General features: G+C 43.6%; 1 protein-coding gene across 3 annotated transcripts; it reads right to left on the reverse strand.

The window, feature by feature from the left end:
* Positions 1 to 838: 838 nt before the first annotated feature.
* RNF34 (ring finger protein 34) lies at positions 839 to 21,256 on the reverse strand. Of its 3 annotated transcripts, XM_077748017.1 has the most exons (7): positions 21,173 to 21,256; positions 20,676 to 20,813; positions 8,901 to 9,119; positions 6,672 to 7,079; positions 5,049 to 5,168; positions 4,580 to 4,781; positions 839 to 2,449 (listed from the first exon to the last, which is right to left on the reverse strand). In XM_077748017.1, the coding sequence occupies exons 3-7, from the start codon at positions 9,102 to 9,104 to the stop codon at positions 2,259 to 2,261; spliced, it is 1,125 nt and encodes a 374-aa protein (XP_077604143.1). In that variant the 5' UTR covers positions 9,105 to 9,119; positions 20,676 to 20,813; positions 21,173 to 21,256; the 3' UTR covers positions 839 to 2,258. The 3 variants fall into 3 exon arrangements, with proteins under 3 accessions (XP_077604143.1, XP_077604142.1, XP_077604141.1); XM_077748016.1 differs by lacking the exon at positions 20,676 to 20,813; XM_077748015.1 differs by lacking the exons at positions 20,676 to 20,813; positions 21,173 to 21,256 and adding an exon at positions 14,592 to 14,698.
* Between the last annotated feature and the right edge of the window lie 528 nt (positions 21,257 to 21,784).

Genomic DNA, 21,784 nt, shown 5'->3' on the forward strand with positions numbered 1-21,784 from the left:
GAGACAACGTCTATAACTCTAAGAGGAAAATCAAACACACTGGTTGAAGCTGAGACCATATGCAAATAAATCTCAATTTCCTAATTTAAGACCCGCTGCTCAGCTTCTATCTCAGTTTGTTTACTATCACTTGCCGGCCTGTATTTGAAGAGTTCTTTCCACCAAATTAGTGATTTGTGGACAAGGCTGAACTTCTGGAGTTCATGGTCTGACAGGTACAGACAGGGTAGGTGCTTCAGCGGGGGATGAGCTTCATTGGCTCTGTGGTGAGGTCATGATGTGCTTACCGTGAATTATGGCCCGCACCTGCCCTGCGCTCTGTAGGCAAACAGGAGAGAAGGGTGTTTGAAATATCCACGAGGCCTTGGTTTGCATGCTTTGACCCTAAGAATTGGAAAAGTAGAAAGGTATGCTTTTCTTCACAACTAGGCCTTCTCCCCTATCTGACACCCTCCCCCCCTTCCCTTGCAGATCTGTTGATGGACTTGTAGATCTGAGCACTTAAAGGCAGGTGGTGCTACCCACTGCAGAATCAACAAATAAAACCCAACAGGACTCAGCTGAGAAGCCAGCATTGCTTACAAACACACCTGCCCACTACCAGTGGGAAAGGGGACTGAGTCCACAGCCGGTCTCAACACCACCCTGCTTAGGCTTAGACATAAAAGTGATTTCAGATCATTCGTGTCCCAGGAACCTTTCTGCATAAGCTCCTATCGGGTTTCTCATTTGCTGGGTGGTTGTGGAGGAGTTAACATTAAAATCAGAGCTAGGTTCAAATTCTGACATTAGCCACTTCCCTCTTTTTTTTCAAGTATCAAATATTTTATTATCACTTTCTTGGTAACAGCTCTATTAAGAGATAGTCACATTCCAAATCATTTACCCACTTTTTAAGTAAGCTACTCCCAGCATGGGGCTTGAACTCACGACCCCAAGATCAAGAGTCCCATGCTTTTCCAAATGAGAAAGCCAGGCGTCCTGGCCACTTTTTTATCTTCCCCGGTTCGCACTCACGTTAGAAGGCTCTCCCAGTGGATTCTGCGTCTTTTTTCTCCCAATCTCTCAGGTTTTGTAAGGTTTCCAATGGCTTCAGATCTTTTCTGTGTGATGTATGGGCGCGAGTGCAAGTACGGAGCTCCTTACTTCTCTGCCATCTTGCCCTCTCTCTCCGTCCTGGCCACTTTTTAAGATCTTAGACAAGTTCTTTAATTTCTCAGTTTCCCCATTCGCAAAGCAAGGCAACAGCTATTTGAGACTGCTGAAGAGCACTAGAAAGCACTTGGCACAATACCTGGTCATAGCCAACAGCAAATCTGTAGTTAACCTTACTGGTCAGTCAGCAGCTAAGGGAGATCACCGCAGGTCTTTGAAGGTGCTCCTGTCCCTTGTGAAGAAAGGTGCTACACCAGGCGCAGACACCCATTCGTGCTGTACCCATGTGAATTAGGAACTGGCTAGGACAATGTAAGCAAAAGCATTTTTTAAAATCTAATTTTATTCCTAAAGTTCAAATTAGCTAGCGGTAGCACTGAAAATACACTTTCACTATACAAAACAGTGTAAACTGATTACACGTTAATAAAGAATTTAACACACACACACACACTCTCTAATGAACGAAGCTAGAGGCAGCCCTTGCTCTAAAAAGCTGTACCTGAACAGAAATGGACATGTTGAGTCTAAGGCCCTGGCAGTTGACTATAGAATGTCCTTTGTTCCCAATTACGTTTAAACGCAGAAATAGCAACAATGTGGAAACTTACATTCATCAAATAGTAGCATTTAAAATATACATGACTAATAAAGTAGACATCAGGAGCCACTGCTCAGCGTGTACCGTGTCGGCCACTTGTGGACAGTGATCTCATCCAAAGAGAACAGAAGTTTCAAACATCTGAGTAGTTTAAGTTAAAAATAGGATGAAGGAGAAATAAGAGAACAGGATAAATGTTCTCCAAAGAGAGCAGTAAGCTGACGCTGTAAGCAGTCTGACTTCGTCAGCAAGTAGTGATCACGGACACGGGATGAAACCCAGCAAAACCTGGGAGCCGGCATGTCCACAGGCTGACAGGCGCATGGCATGGACCAACGTGGCCACAATTTAGGGTTGAATCTTTCTGTCCCCAGTTACTAGTGAAAATAATTTTTAAAAATAGTCTCAGCCTCTGAACAGTTAAGTTTCCAATCCCTTCTGTGCATTGAAATGTCTGGGATCAAGCCTGGGGGAGAGTGTCCTGTCGGGAAGAACCGGGGCTTCAGGACTTGAACACGTGCACGGCGCGCACCACATACTGCCGGCAGATGGGACACTCGCTCATGCGCTTGCCGCACTTGGTGCAGGTGACCATGTGCCCGCACTCGAGCAGGACACAGTCGATGACGGCATCCATGCAGATCCGGCACAGGCTGTCATCTTCCTCATCCTGCAGCTGCAGCCGCTCACCATCTGAAAGGCAACAGAGAGCTGGGGCTGTGGGCACCGCGCTGCCTGATTGATGGGCACGCTAAGCAGTCACCTGGGGTGACTGCGGCAGGTGTCCAATGAGGCCAGGGTTGTAACTTCTCTGCACTTCCATCTGCTGGAAATGGCCGTGATAATAATGTCTATGCCTTGTATTGTGAAGAATAAATGAGAAATGCTTAGGGCCAGGTATGAAATGCCCAACATCAAGTGGCCTGCACCTGGGGGGAAGTTTAGAAGTATCTTAAAAAACCAACTGTATCCCTGGCCACCCAGGTACATTTGGAGTTTCTCTAACTCAAAATGGATAAGCCATCCTTGCTCTGTGGCCCCAGTTGGGTTCTGAGAAAATCCAACCTCTGAATAAGAAAAGTGCTGAATGAATTTTACAAAGTTCACCTCCGCCTGAGATTTGTCCCTGGAGCCATGGACACTGAGGCTTCCCTTTCTACAGGTTTTAGAGGGGATCAATATATCATGAATATAGTTAGAAAGAAAAGAAGAGGAATTCAGCCTTGAAGGGCCAGTAGTCGCTGAATTTAAGAGAAATAACAATGCCACAACAATCAGAAGATTCTCAAATCAAAACCAGGGACTGGGGAAAAAGGATTCATGGGATGAGCCAAAGGAGAAGACACTAGAGGGCTGCTGAGTGAATCAGAGGCTAGGCTTTGGTCCCCTCTCCCGCATGGAAATCTCCTTCCAACTCTTACAAGTTCTGAGCATAAAGCAGAGAAGCCAGGGTCTGTCAAGGGTATTAGGGAAGACTGCTGGGGTGAGTCTCAACATAAGTGGTTTCAGCCAGTCAAACTAGGGAAGATTCCAGCCGTGCTCACAACAAAAGGAGTATTCCACAAGGCTGGAGATTGGGTCAGGGATAGAGCGAGCAGTGGATTAACTGAAAAAAGGCACTTTGGCAAACGTGCCTGTCATGGCTTCCTCTACCATAAACTCCTGGGGGGCGGGGGTGAGGATGGCTATACATGACCAGCATGCACCATACACAGCGGGCATTTATATTTACGAAGTCAATGAGCTTTTCCTCTCACTGCGAGGATTCCGTTTCCCAGCCAAGGCGTGGGACCTCTGAGGATTAAGATCCTGTATCTGCCACCATGGGTGCCATCGCCTTAGGTATGCCCTAACACTTCCTGCATGTTTAGGGCATAAACCTATTCATCAATAATTGCTGTGTTACAACCAGATTTAGAGAAAAAAAACTCAAGATGGAAAAGTTAGTGATGGGAGGGCTGTTTAGAGAGGAACACAGTAGGTCAGTCTAACCACCACTAAAATTTTTTCTCTTGCCTATAAATGCCCTATGGCTTGGCCCTGTTACTGGCTGAGGATTTCTGCTCTGTACTTCATCAGTCAATAGTTGAGGAATTTTTAACCTCATCTTCTCACAACTCACACAGAAACCTAATACTTGATATAAGAACTACTTAACATCTTGCCTCTAGGGAATTTTTCCCCTCAGTTAGGATTTAAAAGCTACTATTGAGGGGCGCCTGGGTGGCTCAGTCGGTGAGGCATCTGACTTCAGCTCAGGTCATGATCTCACGGTTTGTGAGTTCAAGTCCCATGTTGAGCTCGGTGCTGACAGCTGAGAGCCTGGAGCCTGCTTCAAATTCTGTGTCTCCCTCTCTCTCTGACCCCCCCTGCTCACACACTCTCTCTCAAAAATAAATAACATTAAAAAAAATTTTTTTTAAATAAAAAATAAAAGCTACCATTGAGCTAATGAAGTATTGGCCTGCCAGGTTAGTGAGAAAACACGCATTTTTATAGCGACAACAAATTTCATTAGACTTCTAACAAATTATGGCAAAGGAAATCAGATTGAACAAATGATTTCCTAACATACCTGCCATTAGTGATCTCAGAGCCAACATCACAGAATACACTTACTACTTAACAGATTGACAAACACATTCCTTCATCTAATTCGCTCAATAAAAGGATAGTTATTGCAAAAAACGTGCATTCATGGTGGCAGAAACAGCCCACTTTTTAAAAGCCAAGAGAAGGCTACTGGTGGGAAAGGGAGGGAGGGAAGGAAGGAAGGAAGGAAGGAAGGAAGGAAGGAAGGAAGGAAGGAAGGAAGAAACCTACATGACTTTTGGTTTTCTTCATTCTCTTTGTATAACCGGTTTACTTTCTCTACCAGCTCCCATTTCTCACAACAGCCAGAATAGTTGACAAAATTCCGAGCCAGGATTTCCTTCAGCTGGCGCACGCTCATTCCTTCCACCTCGTCGAGGCTTGACAGGTCAGAGAGCGAAGCTCTCACTTGCTTCTTGGAGAGGCCGGGCATCTGCAATCACAGAGGGCTTCCGTGAGCTTCGTTCTGCGAACGCAGCCCTCCCACAGCTAGGCGACTACATACTCCCCTCGCCTCGTAGTCACCCCTGCCCCTGCTATTTTTCCCAGACATCTCATCAGTTCTTGAAGCGTTTTCTAGATTATGCTACATTCAAACCAGAAGGAACAGCCTGCGCTAAGGTGGCACAAAGCTGCACGGGCCCTCTCCCTGCCTGTCAGGTTCACCTGTCAAGGAAACCAAATTGACAGGCGTTCTCACCCGCTCCTCCAAGTTTTCGTCATCGTCATCATCCTCATCATCTTCGTCATCTTCATCATCATCATCATCATCATCTTCTTCTTCTTCTTCTGTGTTTGCTGAAGCTATTTCACTTTGTACCTACACATATAATCAATCTGATCAGGTCAGGAATCCTATTTTCCTAACGGTATCAACCCTGTTTTTGTCACTATTTATCACTGGAGAAAACCTTTCCACAGGTCCCCCCTGAGAATGACCCCAACACCTGGCATACTCCACAGCAACCTTGGATCCAAAGAGCTGGACCCTAAATGATTGCATAAACAACTTACGTTCCATAAAGTGATCTCAAAAGCCAAGTTCCTTTGTGTGTGTGAATTTGTAAAACCTCACCAGAGCATTAACTCCCTGAGAAAGGTCCCAACACGAAATGCCAAAGCTGTAAGTATATGTAACTGCACCACATCGTTCTCCAAGGACCTGTGGAGGCTGGTCTAACTGGAGCCTCTAAGATACAGAGAGAAACTCAAACTCTGGGTTCAGCCCAGGTGGCAGGACCAATTGATTTGAAAGACCTCAATCCCACTACATCATACTCAGACATCCTGACTCCAAAGAATGCTTTTTAGGCTTCTTCACTGATGGCTGATGCTAGTTCTAGTTTTCAGAAATTCCTGAACAATCAGAGGTACTCTTCTTTAGGAAGAACACAAAGACGTTCAGTGTGGGTTATGTACCATCTTTCCGATTTTCCTCTTCAGACTTGATTTTGACCATAGCTCTACAATACTCTAGGTCAGTTCCCAGTTTCAGATTCCACCCCACTCACTGGTTCTCACGTACCATGTCGCGGCACCCAAAGACCCACACCTCTCGAGTGCGGTCCTATAACCAAAAGTGGCACAAAAGTCAGAGGTGTCGTATGTTTGCATCATTATTATGCCAGCTCTCATTTGGAAAAATAATAAAACTCCTAGCTTGGACTTCTTTACTTTATGACTATTTAGGAGGGAAGTAGGCCAGATTTCCCTCTGCTTTTAACTGCTTCCTTCAGGGGAGAAAATTAAATGTGGAGAGAATTGTTCAAAACAATCCATTCAGCAGTTTAGAATCATGTACCAGCTGAACATTAATTACAAGCCCTTGCAGGTTATTCAAGCAGGATGCCCAAGGACCCCACTAGGACAATATTCTTCCATGAAATTTCTCTGAAGTTAGTAAATAATCACAACCTTTGACTAATTCAGATGGCTTTTTCCCATTATCTTAACTAGAATTAGAACAATTTTACTGTAGCAAAGCAACTGGGCCTGAGGTGAACTTACAGTATCATGTACATGGTCCCTGACAAATAATCCTGCAAATATTTATGCACTACTTTTCAGTCATTAATTCAATAGTTAGTATTTCACTTCTAAGGAAACTGAAGTAACTAGAGTCAAGAGACTGCGGAGCAGAGAGAGCAGACTCTGGGGCTCCCCACCACCAAGGCTCCGTGACCCCCAGAAGGGGAGCCTGCGTGCATAGGGGACAGCGGTGTGTGCAATCTCTGCTCCCACAGGGGACTGCAAAGCCATAAAGGCCCCACCACGCAGGGCGGAGCGGACACGCCAGGCCCGTGGGGGAATCGCAGCCTCGTACCTGTGCCAGAGCTCCAGATCCCAAGGTCCGGTCTCCACCCATAAGCTCTCCCTGAAACGAAGACACGGTAGCAGAAGGGGCTGTATAGTTTGAAAAAAATGAATGTGTGAAAAAGCTAGAAGTCTGGGACCGTGAGGAATTCAGGCTGCTCGTGTCCAGGTCGTCCTCAGAGCCCAGCCCGCGGTGGCAGAGAACTAGATCTACCAAGTCTTCCTTCTCTCGACAGGTATCGATGGGGATGTTTCGAAGAATGAGATACTGCCGGAGATCCTTAACTTTTAGTCGCATTAACTGTGGGCGCTGAAAGGCCGTCTCTTGTAATAAGTGACAAGTGGAACATCTACGGAGATTTTCTTGTAAGACGGAACAGACGGAACAAAAATCCTTCTTGCAGTCACAGCACACATGCTGGAGAAGAAACACAGAAAAGCAGCAGTCAATGACAGCCACCTACAGACCCCTGGGAAAGCACTAGTTTTCTTCCCGCCTTCTATTAAATATTCAATTTTAGTTCTTCTCAAGTCTCCCAAGGCACCTGGCTACTCTCACAGTCACTTTCGTGTTCCGGAAGCCATGAAAATCGAAACGCTTACTGCTCAGGCAGTTTGGATTCACAGAAGTTCAAGAACAGCCCTTTAAGAAAAACACACACTTTTGTGTTAATGAATTAAAACCTTTCCACCCCTTGGTGCAAACATGTAATTAGCAGAACAGAGCTGACTCAAACCACGTGGCAAAGAAAGCACCACCACAAACTCTTCCTGCTCTTTTCCTATGTGAATGATTTCCTCATTTAAAGACAAGCTGGGGTGCTTGCATGGCTTAGTCAGTTAAGCATCCGACTTCAGCTCAGGTCATGATCTCACAGTCCATGGGTTTGAGTCCCGCATCAGGCTCTGTGCTGACAGCTCAGAGCCTGGAGTCTGCTTCAGGTTCTGTGTCTCCCTCTCTCTCTGCCCCTCCCCCACTTGCACGGTCTTTCTCTCAAAAATGAATAAATGTAAAAATAAATTAATTAATAAAAAATAAAGACAAGTTAGGTGGGAGACCCAACACAGGGACAGAGAAAGAGAAACACAAATTATCTCAAGGTCATTCCAAGCAAATAAAGGATCTCACTATTTTAGTCATCTGTACCCTGCCCGAGGCCTAATCACACTCAAAGCCACTGGACTAACAAAGCTTAGAGACGACCCGAAGATGTGGCCCTTTCTACTTGCTGCACTGTTCCCACCAGCTAACACCTTGTTCCCGAAGTATTTCAGAGGATAAACTGGTGATCAAAGACTGTGAGATGGCCTTGCAATATGGTGGTTCTCAGAAAAAAAAGGACTTTCCATCCTAGAGAAAATAACTGTTTTAGCCCAATGGTTGTATGTTGACCCTCCACACAGTAGTTACCTTACACTTATTTCTTCACTTGAGTGAAGAATATGGGTAGGGTTACATTTTTTGGAACCTGAGGTCAGTTACAGTAAATCACCTCAATAAAACTGCATACCAATGAAATCCCTTGCTGCAGAACATAAGCATCATCAGGAAGAATGAAAGCACAGAGCTCAGAAGACGCCTGAGTAATGTGAGAACAATACCTCGTCAGAAAACTTGAGCAGTAATACAGTCCATTCAACTCAGCACTTTTTTTTTTTTTATTTGAGAGAGAGGACAAGAGCACACTCCTGAGAGTGGGGGAGTGGGACAGAGAGAGAGAGAGAGAAAGAGAGAGAGAGGGAGCATCTTAAGCAGGCTCCATGCTCAGCACAGAGCCTAACACGGGGCTTGATCCCACAACTCTGGGATCATGACCTGAGCTGAAATGGAGACAGAGGCTCAACCAATGGAGCTATCCAGGAGCCCCTCATATTAATAAGAATTTTTTATATTTTTAGGGCACCTGAGTGGCTCAGTCGGTTAAGCGTCTGACTTTTGGTTTTGGCTCAGGTCATGATCTCATGGTTTGTGAGTTCGAGCCCCACATCAGGCTCTTCACTGACATCATGGAGCCTGCCTGGCATTCTCTCTCTCCCTTTGCTCTCTGCCTCTCCCATCTCATGCTCTCTCTCTCAAAATAAATAAACTTAAAGCTTTTTTTAAAGTGAGAATGCTCTACATAAGGTAACAGTAAAAAAAAGAATTTTTCATAAAAAGAAATGATTCATTAGCACTCAAAATAACATACAATCAAGAATTGTGATGTGTCTTTTGCATAGAACATCTCATCCAACTCACCTTCTTTCTAAAGACTGAAAATGAAAGTCCACAGGCTTTGCAAACTATATTAGGCCCTTCCGCAGGTGCTGGTGGGTAAGTGGAAAAATCAGAATTTGGTGCAAATCTGAATGGGCCGGTGCCTCCTGCAAATCCTGACTGCTGGCCCCGGACAGCTCCAGTTCCCATGACTTCATTCAGCAGCCCACAGCATGAAGCCCACATAGACGTGGCACCCGCCTGGAAAGGGACATAAGTAGAGACCACAGTTTAAATCTGAGTGGAACTTGGGGTTTCTAGGAACTTCCGGGAATGCCATTCTGGAGAGACATTTGCTCTGAGTAACTTTGAGATTGTTCTTTTAATTGAGGTAAAATTGGTATATAATGAATTTTGGATGTACTTAATACTTGGATGCACTAGAAAGTGATTGCCACGAGTCTGGTTGCCACCCATCACCATACAACTGAGCCCCTCTACCCATTTCGCCCATGGTCTCACCCCCTGCCCTCCCTTCTGGTAACCAGCAGTCTGTTCATCTGTGAGTTTGTCCATTGTTTGGTTTTTGAAATTATAAGTAAAAATATAATATTTGTCTTTCTCTGCCTGACTTATTTCACTTTGCGTAATTCCCACAAGGTCCATCTGTGTTGTTACAAATGGCAAGATTTCCTTCTTTTTTACAGCTGAGTAGTATTCCGTTGTATGCATTAACCACAAAATATCATCATTCACATGAATATCATTCAATGGACACGTAGGTTGTTTTCATATGTTGGTTATTGTGATAATGCTGCCATGGGCATTGTGAGTACACAGATCTTTCCAAATTAGTGTTTTCATATTCTCCAAATCAATACCCAGAAGTGGAATAGCTGGATTACGGTAGTTCTAATTTTTCAAGGATTCTCCATACTGTTTTCCAGAGTGGCTGCACTAATTTACATTCTCACCAACAGCGTACTAAGGTTCCCTTTCCTTCACATGCTCTCCAACACATATTTCTTGTCTTTTTGATAACAGCCATTCTGGTAAGTGGGAGGGGAGATCTCACTGTGGTTTTCAGAGGTGTTTTTGTTTTTGTTTTTGTTTTGATAGAGAGAGACACAACATGAGCAGGGGAGGGGCAGAGAGAGAGGGAGACACTGAATTCGAAGCAGGCTCCAGGCTCCGAGCTGTCAGGGACACAGTCTGACACGGGGCTCAAACCCACAAACCATGAGATCATGACCTGAGCTGAAGTTGGACGCCCAACCGACTGAGCCATCTAGGCACCCCGAGAAATTATTATTTTAAGCATCACAATTTTAAGCTCTTTGGAAAGAGATAATTTTCTGGTATTTTCAAAGAATATTTGGCAATCGGTAAACTCATGACACATTGTTAAACAAAAGGAAAAGATACAACATGAACCCAATTTTGTTAAAAAAAAAAAGTCCATACACACTGAAAATGATACGCATGCATGCACACGCACACACAAATGACTGGACAGAAGTACCGGCTCTGTGACATGTGGGATATGCTTACACCAAAATAACTTCTTGTTGCTTATCTGAAATTCAAACTTAACGTAGCATCCTGTATTCCATCTGGCAACCTTCAGCTGGTGGCCACTGTATTAGATAGCACAATAAAGCAGGTAAGCACCCAACTGTGGCTCAAGTCATGACCTTGAGGTCTGCGAGTTTGAGTTCTGCATTGGGCTCTCTGCTGTCAGCGCAGAGCCCACATCAGATTCTCTGTCCCCCTCTCTGCCCCTTCTCCACATGCTTGTGCGCTCTCTCTCAAATATAAACATTTTTAAAAAACTATATACATTCAAATTACTTAATTTCATTAAACTTCTGTTCTCACTCATAGCCATGTATAATAAAGTATGGCATATATAAATTTTTAATTTTTTTATGACTGGGAAGAACATCAAAATGGCAACTGAAGCTCTAGGTTTTTAAGTAACTTGTATACAATTATTTTCTCAAGTTTTGCTCTACTTTCCAAACTTTTTATAAAGAATACATTGCTTTGACATTAAAAACATTTTCATAAAAGCAGTGATCCTATCTTTTCAAACGGAAAATACGAAACAATTTCTGATGACTAGATAACTGTCATGACCTTCCAGGGAGTAAGGGCTATTTGTCCACTGAAGGTCCTGAAATTAATGTATTGCCTTTTGGATTTTTCTCTCTTATCTTCCCTTTCTTTTTTTTTTTTTTAAATATTTTTATTTATTTCTAGGAGAGAGAGAGACAGCGTGAGCAGTGGAGGGTCAGAGAGGGAGTCACAGACTGAAACAGGCTCCAGGCTCTGAGCTGGCAGTCAGCACAGAGCCCAAAGCGGGGCTTGAATCCACGAACTGCGAGATCATGACCTAAGCAAAAGTCAGATACTTAACCGACTAAGCCACCCAGGCGCCCTTCTTATCTTCCCTTTCTGAGCGGCACCACTGCTAACATTACACTCATGTCCAGCACCCTCCTTTTTTACTGCAGACTCAGCTGATAACCAAGCATGTCAGAAGTATATATGAAAATATATTTTCAGTGAGGGCTCAAGGTACTTTCCCAAGCAAAATATAAAAGATGTAGTGTTTGGAACCAATGAACTGTTTGCCCCTTGTCCTAATTCTTAAGCATATTCTAGACTCTAGATAATGTGATAGATAATGGAAGTCCAGGTAGGTGAGATCTGATTAGTTAAAACGGTCACATAGTTTCATATTTTATTATCTAACTCTATCAAACATTTACTATTTGTCCAACAAGCTCTTAAAAATGTTTTTTCTAAACAACCTCAAAAGGCTATTTAGAATGTTATAGAAGGATCATGCTATTCTTGCTACTTCCCACAAGTAACATACTATATTAAATATAGGGAAAGGAGGAAGGTAAAGCAATAAGAAACCACAATATAAGGTTCAAATAGTCTTAAGTATCAGGGTCACTGATGTGAGTATTATATGGCCCCATACCCTGTAATTCTAGAGAAACAGTGATGCCTTTAAAAGTCAGTTAAATTATAATTAATAGTTCATACCTTTAAATAAATATATACCTCAGACTTGAGAGCCATGGTATGTTCAAACATAAAAGTATGAAAATCCAGATTTATTAAGTTCATTTAAAGTGAGTGTTCTTTTTTGTGGGGAGCACAGCATAATGTATAGAGGTGCCAAATCCATCTAGTTATTATGCAGTATACCTGAACCTAATGCAACATTGCATATACTTCAATAAAAATTGTAAAAATGCATTTTAAACAAAGCATTCTTTTAGCAAAAGATTTACCTTCAGTGCTTTAAACAATGAGCTCTTGGGGTGCCTGGCTGACTCATTTGGTAGAGCACAGGACTCTTGATCTCCGGGGTCATGAGTTTGAGCCCCACTTTAGGCACAGAGATTACTTCTCTCTCTCTCACACGCATGCACAATGAGCTCTTAAAACTGAAAATGTTTTTAAAATTTCAATTTGCAGAACACCTGAAACTAATATACTGTGTTACACTGGAATTAAAAATATATAAAATAATGGTTTTCAAGTTTACTGTTGGAAACTAAAAATTCAATTTGCACGTAACATTTTTGGGAAGGAAATATCTCAAATGCAGAAAGCATCACTGGGATAAACTCTTCTTCATTCCAGGATTTAAAGAAGTAAAGTTCTGGGTAAGCTTCCGCTTCCTGCTGACCTAGCTACACTACAGTTAAACAGCTGTGTTGGCTTTTATCCATAACCCTCTGACTCCCGGTGATGCTGCCTCCCCCAAACAACTGAAAGATCCTTGTAGACACGACGGAAAGTTCCTTGTGGACACGACTCCTTTCTTCCACACCATCTAGTTCCACCACCATGACTGATAAGAAAATAACCGTGTAAAAGGTTTCTTCATATTACCTCTTAAAAGGCAACGTAACATTACATTTTGCATGCTACCCAGAAAGATCCAATTGTGTCTTGCTGAGAAAGTATTAAAGGTAAGAAGGACTCTAACCTAGCAGGTACGAAATCTCAGATGAAGGTGCCTCTTAACAAGTAGCACTGTCACACAGTTTGTTTTCTGCCAGAAAGCAGTTTTACAATGAGAATTAAGGAAGAATACACACTTTCAAGCCGTGTAAATGAGTAGGATGATTGCAATTCTAGGCTGCAAATATTCACAGCTCTTGTGAAGGGAACAGAAGGATTTATTTGGGGAAAACAGGTAGAATCTCTATACAGATATCAATATTGGAGAGTAACAACTTTATCCCATTCCTCGTTTCTATAAAGGGGAGGGAATTTCTTCTTCATTCCCCAGAAGGGAAAAGAACACTCCTATCTTCCTTTGTTCATCAAAGGAATAAAATAAAAAAAATAAAAATAAATAAATATTTTAAAATAATAAAATTAAAAAAATAAAAAATAAATAAAATAAAAATAAATAAAAATAAAAAAGCTCAAGGCAACCCTCAAAGTGTTGTCCCAGGCAAAGGTATGTTACTACAACCTAATACTTAGTATAACTCGGCCAAAGACCATAGCAGAAGGAAAGGAGAAGCACCAAAAAAGGTTTAGATCTCAGCCTCATCAGCACTGGGAATTTAGACAAAATTTCCCAATAATACTCACACTTCAGGGTAACCCTACCTACTTATACTGTTACCCTCTGATGATAGCATTTGCAACACTCCAGCCTTCTTCAAAGTTCAACAATTTGCAATCGCGGAAGCCCCAGTCACTAGTTTTACTTCAAGTACCTTTCCTTCCCATCCAATATATTTTTAAAAATTAATTTCCATTTCCCCCCTTTAACCGCACGTTTCCTAGCACCCTAGTACTCAGGTGAAGATGATCTCTTCAGTGATTCCACCTCCCTGACTTCCTGGGAACAGGGATTTTTAGTTCTGCACCTCAGGGGCTGCTGCCTTGGTCTCCTGCTAGGAACCCGTATAGGCCTGGGACATGGCCCTAAAAATAGTGTTTGGATTCAACAGGGGAGCCTTAAAAAATACCGATGCCTGGGTCCCAGCCTGAGTTTAGCCTGAGGCATCAGATTTTTTTTAAGATTATTTTTTAAAGTAATCTCTACCCCCAACATAGGGCTTGAACTCACAACCCAGAAACTAAGAGTCACATGCTCCCCTGAGCCAGCCAGGTACCCCCAGAATTTTAAGCTCCCCACTTGATTCAAATTACAGCAGAGGTTACAAGGTTAACACCTGCTCAGTTTAGGTGATTTCTCTTTCCTGCCTACATGTTTCAGCTGGAAAACCACTCTGAGCAGAGTGCGGACAAAAAGAGGCTGTGGTTACTTCTAGAAGCCTGGGCCCCTTGAGTCCCAGGACCAACACCTGAGCCAAACGTTCCTCATGACCTGTAGACAATCCTTCCCTGCAGGAGTAGGGCACGCCTCCGCTGTTTCCTCTCTCCCTCTATGGTCTCCCCTAGGCCCTTCAGAAAGGTTCGGCTGAGTTTTTAACAATTTCACCTGATTCTTAAATTAGTTCCTTTCCACATATTGGCCTGGAACTTTTGTTGAAATTTGGTGCCTTCTTTCATTTTTAATTTATTCCATCATTTTATTTACTCTTTGCTTTTTGGCCCCAACTTCTTATTTCCTAACGTATTCCTCTCCACGTTCTCTTGTGTGAAATGTCCAATACTGGGAGGAAGAAAGCGATTTCTGGGTCAACAAAAGCCGTTGTTCAGGCTATTTTTGTCCTTCTTCACCTGCAAGTTGAAGAATCCATCTGGAAGATTATTCCTCCCTGGCTTGGTTGAGCTCCATTTCCTTGCCTCCCCTTTAGTAGGTTTCATCTTCCAGCACTTTTCCTTAACTTCCCAAGTTCCTAAATTTTTTTTTCTGCGTGCCCTGTCAGGGCACAGGCATTCCTACCTCACAACCATTACCGTGACGTTCACCTAATAATGCTTGAAGTGCCCTACACTGCTTTTCCCCTTTCAAATCTGTCCAGATTTTGTTACTACTTGGTCTAATAGTCCCAATTTTCACATGACACAATCTATAAAAGTAGGAAAGTATTTCAGAGAGTGTTTTCCCAGCAGTTTACGGAATGTGGGCTCTTGAAGGGGGGTGTGGAGAAGGAACATGCCAGTTGATCCGCTGAGCTCTTGACTCTCTCTGCCTCTAGATCCCTAGAGCCCAGTTACCTTATCTCATTGGTATTAGCCAAAGAGCTTCCCTTTTTTTGCATCTTCCCTTTAAAAGCTTTAGATTTAGAGACCCGGGTTCATGTTCTTTCCCACAGTCTTCTCTATCCTTTAAGATCTTCCACCAGTTTAAACAGCCTGCATTCCCTTATTTTTCCTTTGTTCATTCTCTGTTCACCTTTTGGTAATAAGACTGGAGCATATTTTCCAAACTACTACATTTCCTCCTAGATTTTCTGAGCAAACTTAATTCCTAGACAGTATACAAGGCACAGCCCTTTGGCTTTTAAATGTGCACTAAAGTCACTGAGTTGTTACTCTGCCCCAATTTCATAAAGGTGTGATATTTACACAGGGGTCGCCATTCATCTTTTGATAAAAAAAAAAAAAAAAANGGTCTCCTGGCTCTTGGGCTTCCTCTTCTCCCGCTTGCGATCCCGCTCCACGAAGGTGCCCTTCATCTTGGCGATGATATCCGAGTCGGTCTTGGCATACTGAATGCGCATGGGCTTGTCGTAGAAGGGGAAGCCCTGCGTGGAGCGCAGGGCGTTGGTGGCGCTGCTGACCTCCTTGAAGATGACAAAGGCCTGGCCCCTCATCTTCAGGCTCCGGGAAACCAGGNTGCCCCAATTTCATAAAGGTGTGATATTTACACAGGGGTCGCCATTCATCTTTTGATAAAAAAAAAAAAAAAAAGATACACTTCTATGAGTGAAGCCAAAGTCCGGATCTCTGAAAACTACAGCTATGATCTGTGACTAACAATTCTAAATCCTACTTGGGACCATGGCTGAGAGCAAGATTCTACAGGCTAAACCACATGAATCCAAGAGGTTGGAAGAACAATCTGTAAAGATGGCAACATTTCCTCCCTTGACCATAAATGTAGTTCAGAAATGGAAAATAACTGAATAAGACAACTATCTACTATGCCTGGCACAAAACTAACTCAGGGAATTTAACTGTGTTTGCAGTTTATTTTCTATTCACCGATGACTAGTGAAATTATTTTCATGATAATCTAAGCCCTCTCCTATATACCCCCCTACGCCAAAACTACTCCCGAATAGAATACTCAAGGGACATGGCCTACCTGGCTTGTATAGGCTAAGAACTAGATATCATACTAAAAACTCACATGGCCCATGGTAAAAAATGAAATTCTAAAGCCTCTTGCCTGGACTGGCCCAGACACCTAGACCTCCTCATGTTATTCTGGTATCCAATGCCAGTTTTTGTGTTTTTTCCAAAGCCAGTGCACCAAGATTTTGGGGGGGGAGGGGAGGTAATGACAACTCCCAATTGGGAACTAATTAAGAAATAATACAAACAGAAATGTAAATGTTTGCTTTTTTTTTTTTTTTCTCACTTACGCCAATTTGAAAGCATGATTTTAGCTCTGTAGCCCATTAGTCTTGGTAACAGGCCAGTCACCAGCACAGCTGACCAACAGCAGCTTGCTGTCCAGTTGATCAGAATGCCACCACCCCATAGGAAGACAGATCTGAGAAAGTCCCAGAAAGTACCATGTGGCTCCTGTGCTAAAACTTACCTACATAAAAGTTCTCTTCTCTCTCTGATACCATAAATGCTGAAAGTGTTTGTATTATATTGTTTCTTCCTAGAAGAGGAATTAGAAAGTCTCTCCCCTCTGTATGAGTATAGAGGGGGTGAGTGTATCCCAAACCTTGACAATTTGCCTGCAAGTGGGACTGAGTTTCCAGTGCTGTGACATTTATTTCCATGATACACCACCAGTTTTAGAAGCACTCTCTCAGATTCCTCAGATTCACACAATGTAAGCCCATTCTGATCATCATTTCAGTCAAAAGCAAGAGGAAATATGTTGTATCTCTGGCTTCTTTCTGGAAGAGTGCCAGGTTTTCAAATGGCTTCAAGGTTCAACTATCTTTGATTGAATGTGTGTATGTGATCTAATATGCTTTTAGAATCCCTGCAGGGGTAAAATAATTCCAAAATGCTCAATTAAAAAATGTTTGCTGCAAATTTTGAATCCTATTCTAAACCACATCAGGATGTGATCCTTTTTAATGATTCCACCAAATACAGCAGTAACTAGGCAAATTAGAATGAAGAATAAAAAAAGCCATGCTGGTTTCCATGAAGATTAAATGACAGTCAATGAAAGAGAAAGTTGATGTATTTGAAAACAGCAGGAAAAAAACAGAAAATAAGCTCTGTGCCCATCTTGGGACTTGAACTCCCGACCCTAAGATAAGGGTTGCATGCTCCACGAACTAAACCAGCCAGTTACCCCTTTATCATTTGCTTTTGATTAAAATAGGTAAAGAGCAGTAATAATAATGCCACCTCCTAAGAGCTGCTTGCCATAACTCTCAAATACATTATACAGTTACCTTAAAGATGAACCTCCAGGTTTCAAACTCAAGAATATTAATTTTCTTGGATGTTGTATGAAGCTAACTAGGACAAAGCAGGAATCCAATTCTTCCACCAATGAAAACTTTGCCAGAGTTTCAACTCCCAACAATTTTGTTTGCTAAAACTTAATGCCCTTGTGTTAAACAACATGAAAAAGTATTTCAAATCTTACCACTAGTGATGATAAAAAAAAAAAAAAAAAAGGTTTACAGTTTCCTACAGAACTCAGGACTACCAGAAGAAACAAAACAAAGCAGAAAAGACAGTTGAGATAATTATCAAAAATCTTTAACTTATGTAGAGCCACATGAGAAGCGCATGCTCCTTAAAATGTGAAAGGATTTCTTATTGAAATTATCAACTATCTTATTTAATTATCTACTAATCAGACTATATACCACAAAGGAAGAAATTCTACGTTCTAAATTCTTTCTCTCATACAACGTGGACATTAAGCAAGCTGCAAAAACAGATGATCTTAAAATGCATATTTTTAGACAAGCCATTTGGCCAAACTGATGGATGGATTTTTACAATAAGGTGTTCTGGGGTACCTGAGTGGCTCAGTTGGTTAAATGCCCAACCTGGGCTCAGGTCATGATCTCGTGGTTCGTGGGTTCGAGCCCCGCATTGGGCTCTGTGCTGACAGCTCACAGCCTGGAGCCTGCTTCAGATTCTGTGTCTCCCCCTGCCCCCCTCTGCTCCTCCCCCACTCACACTCTGTCTGTCTGTCTGTCTCTCTCTCATGAATAAACATTTTTAAAAAAGTGTTCTAGAAATCATAAATGTTACATTCCTCATATACATATATATATATGTTTAAACAGTATACTTGATCCTTAGCACCACTCCACCTTTCAAAGAGGCGGGGGGAAGGAAATTATATCCAACAGATTACTTTGTCCTTAATTTCTCATTTTGAGCTTGGAAGAATGAACATGATTAGTACAATTAAGGGTGAGACTAATATAGGGGCAACTGGGTGGGTCAGCCAGTTAAGCATCTGACTTTGGCTCAGGTTGTGATCTCAAAGTTCCTGAGTTCCAGCCCCGCACTGGGCTTAGTGCTGTCAGCATAGAGCCTGCTTCAGATCCTCGACTCCCTCTCTCTCTCTCTCTGCCCTGCCCTGCTCTCTCTCTCAAAAATAAGTGTTAAAAAAACCCAAAAACCTGAGATCAGTATAAATATGGAAAAACAGGAAAGAGGATTAAATCAAATTAGTATATGACACCAAGATGGATTTTTTTTTTAAACCCATATAGGGCGTTAATTAGATGCTACTCTAGTTACTGGAGTCTTTGAGTGGTAAAACTTACTTCAAAACATCAGTTTCTAAATAAACAAGTTAAAGTAAGAAAATACCGATTCCACACACACTAAAGTCAGCTACTCCTGGGTTTGAGTGAAGATGTAATTTTCTGATTGCTTAACCTTTTAAAAGGAATTTTAATTCTACTGAAAGTAGTACTTGCTTGGGTGAACATTCACATGTTAGAATTCCAGGACATCAGGAATCACTGACCCTGCCCAGAAATCTACAGACGAGCATAGTCTACAATTTCAATTTTAAACAAATTTAGATAATAGCCAAAATCCTATATTTCATGAATCCACTTTCTATAAAAACATAAATGAAAAGCAGCAATCTTCATAATGGTCCTCTTTGCACACACTGCTGTCTATTTAGGTCTGCACTTTGCTTCAAAAAGTACATACCTTTGCTACATTTTTACCTACCACCAAACTTTGTTTCTAAAATTTCAACTCAGCAGTATCTTCCACTTAAATTGATTTTAAAGAACTAGATTAAAAAAGTTAACTCTGGACCCGTCCCTACTTCTCTCTTTCTACATCTGGTTCATTGATGGGCCACAAATGTAATACTCAAGATACTGACATTGAGATTACACACACACACACACACACACCTATTTTGTTCCCTGATCTTAACACAGCAAGATGATGGTTTTCAGGAAAGAAAGCTAGTTTTAGGTATTTTAACAGGCATTCTAAATTAAAATATTTTATAACTATACCAGGAAGTTAAAAATAAGGTGTTAGGGATGCCTGGGTGGCTCAGTCGTTTGGGCATGCAATTCTTGATTTTAGCTCAGGTCATGATCCCTTGGTTCGTGGGTTTGAGCAATGAGTCTGCTTAGGATTCTCTTTTTCCCTCTCCTGCCCCTTCCCTGCTTGCACTGTCTCTCTCAAATCAATTTTTTAAAAAACATTAAAAAAAAAGTCTTACAGTATCCTCAAACTTTCACACACTGTTCAAAAAGCTATCTATTTCCGGGGCACCTGGGTGGCTCAGACAGCTCAGCGACTGACTACAGCTCAGGTCATGATCTCACCGATCGTGATATCAAGTCCCCACAACGGACTCTGTACTGACAGCTCAGAGCCTGGAGCCTGCTTCAGATTCTGTGTCTCCCTCTCTCTCTCTCTCTCTCTGCCCCGCCTCTGCTCATGCTGTCTCTCTCTCTCTCTCTCTCTCTCGCTCGCTCTCTCTCAAAAATAAACAAACATTAAAAAACAAGTTATTTCCAAAAACCTTCCTTGTTTCCTGCGGCCAGAAATCTCCTTTCTTGCTCCAGAACATTTAAGTTTTGATATCTTACATCATAGGCTGCTTTGTAACACGGTTGAGGACCCATTTTCTCTCCTGATTGGCAAACTCCTAAAAGGTGGGGCTGCATTTTCAATTACTTCAACTCAGCGAGTCTCCCTCTTACTACCGCAAAAATACTTGCTGAATGTCCCCAGCCATTTGACACTCCCTATCAATCTTCCACGGTGAATCGGTGGGGTTTTGTGAAGGTGCGGTGTGAGGCTAGCGGTTCCCGGCTATCTTCCTTACCCACGGCGAGCACACTTCCTCACTGGGACTAATAAAACTGTCCAGGTCTCAAAGAGGATCACCTTACCCCGCTTGGTTGGAGTTCAGCAAATGAATCAATACCTGAATTGACTGTCGTACACAGAGCTCTTTAGAACTCTCAGCGATCGAGTTGAGAAAATCGGCTCCCCAAAGTAGGCCAGAGTCTCCCCCTTCCCCTTCAACTTATCACTCACTGCTGTTCCCACGCTCTCACACCCACCTTGAAGAACTCAAGCTGTCAAATTACTTGCTGCGTACCTAGAGGCGATGCAGACACCTCTAGTTTGCTAGCGCTCTAGGTCACGGCCCCAGTGAAAAGCCTGAGATCCTTCAGCAGGGCGCCCCGAGCCATTTCTAACCTGTTAGCCTGGCCCCAGCCTCACGACTCTCCACACTAACTCCTTTTTCTCCTCATCCTGCAGTCTGCATCCTGCGACAGTCCCGTAGTGTTCCCGACATCTGGGTTAGTTCAAGGACTCGAGACGGGAGAGGGCACGCTGTGGGCAAAAGCATGGAGGGCTGAGGCGGGAACTAGGGGGTCTGCCTCAGGCCCCCGAGGAAGAGGACCGGGCCAGGAGCAAAGACGAGCCCACCAGGCTTGACCGCGGGGGACTCCCGGCCTCTCCTGCCTCCTCAGGCTCGCTGCAGGGAGGCGCTGCGGGAGCTGGAGAGGTCCCGGAGCCCAGGATCTCCGCTCTGCGCCGGTCAGGGCCCGGACGCCGGCCCGGGACGCCCCTCAGCAGAGCTCTCCGAGGTGCCGCCGGGGTTAGCCGCTGAGGCAAAAGGAAGGCACTTCAGGCGTCCCGGCCAGTTAGGAGAGGCGAGGAGGAACTGCCCGGCCCCACCGGCCTCTCACCTTCATGGCCGCGACCGCCGCGTCTCGGTCGGCTCTGCCGGGGAACTAAGCACCATAGCAGCTCCTCGCACAGTCGCCCTCCTTCCTTCTGGGCGGCGATTACGGCGCCTCCCGCGGCGACCGAGCGTCCGGACGTCAGGGGCGTAGTCACGCCCGCCTCACGCCCCCGGGAAGAGCGCCGAGCGGCGGCGGAGTCGGCCAATCCGGAGCCAGTTCTTGGGGGGCCGGTCACCAGAGCCAATGAAGTGGGGGGAAAGGGGCGGGGCCTCTGGCCTGCCGGGTAGGCGGAGGAAGACTCCATTCCGTCCGGGGCCGAGTTGGGCGGGTCTGGGCGTTGGCGGGAGGTACCCACTGGGGCGCATTTCTTGGTTGGGTCGTTGAAATAAGAGTCAGCGTTCCCTGAGGAACCTGTGTAAGCAGAGATTTAGCTTTGGGGCTAGTGGCAAAGTCTCCAGGGCAGTGAAGGCAGAAAGGGGTGTGGTAATTTGAAAGCGCCGGTTGGATTGAAGGCTTTTTTTTTTTTTTTTCATTAGCTGTCAGAGCTGGGCCTCGGATTTCCTCCCGGAACTTTCAAGCCTCTCAACACTCGGTAATGACCTTAGGTCTCCTCTC

Source organism: Crocuta crocuta, unplaced genomic scaffold (assembly GCF_008692635.1).
Source record: "Crocuta crocuta isolate KB4526 unplaced genomic scaffold, BGI_CrCroc_1.0 scaffold29, whole genome shotgun sequence".
Lineage (NCBI taxonomy): Eukaryota > Metazoa > Chordata > Mammalia > Carnivora > Hyaenidae > Crocuta > Crocuta crocuta.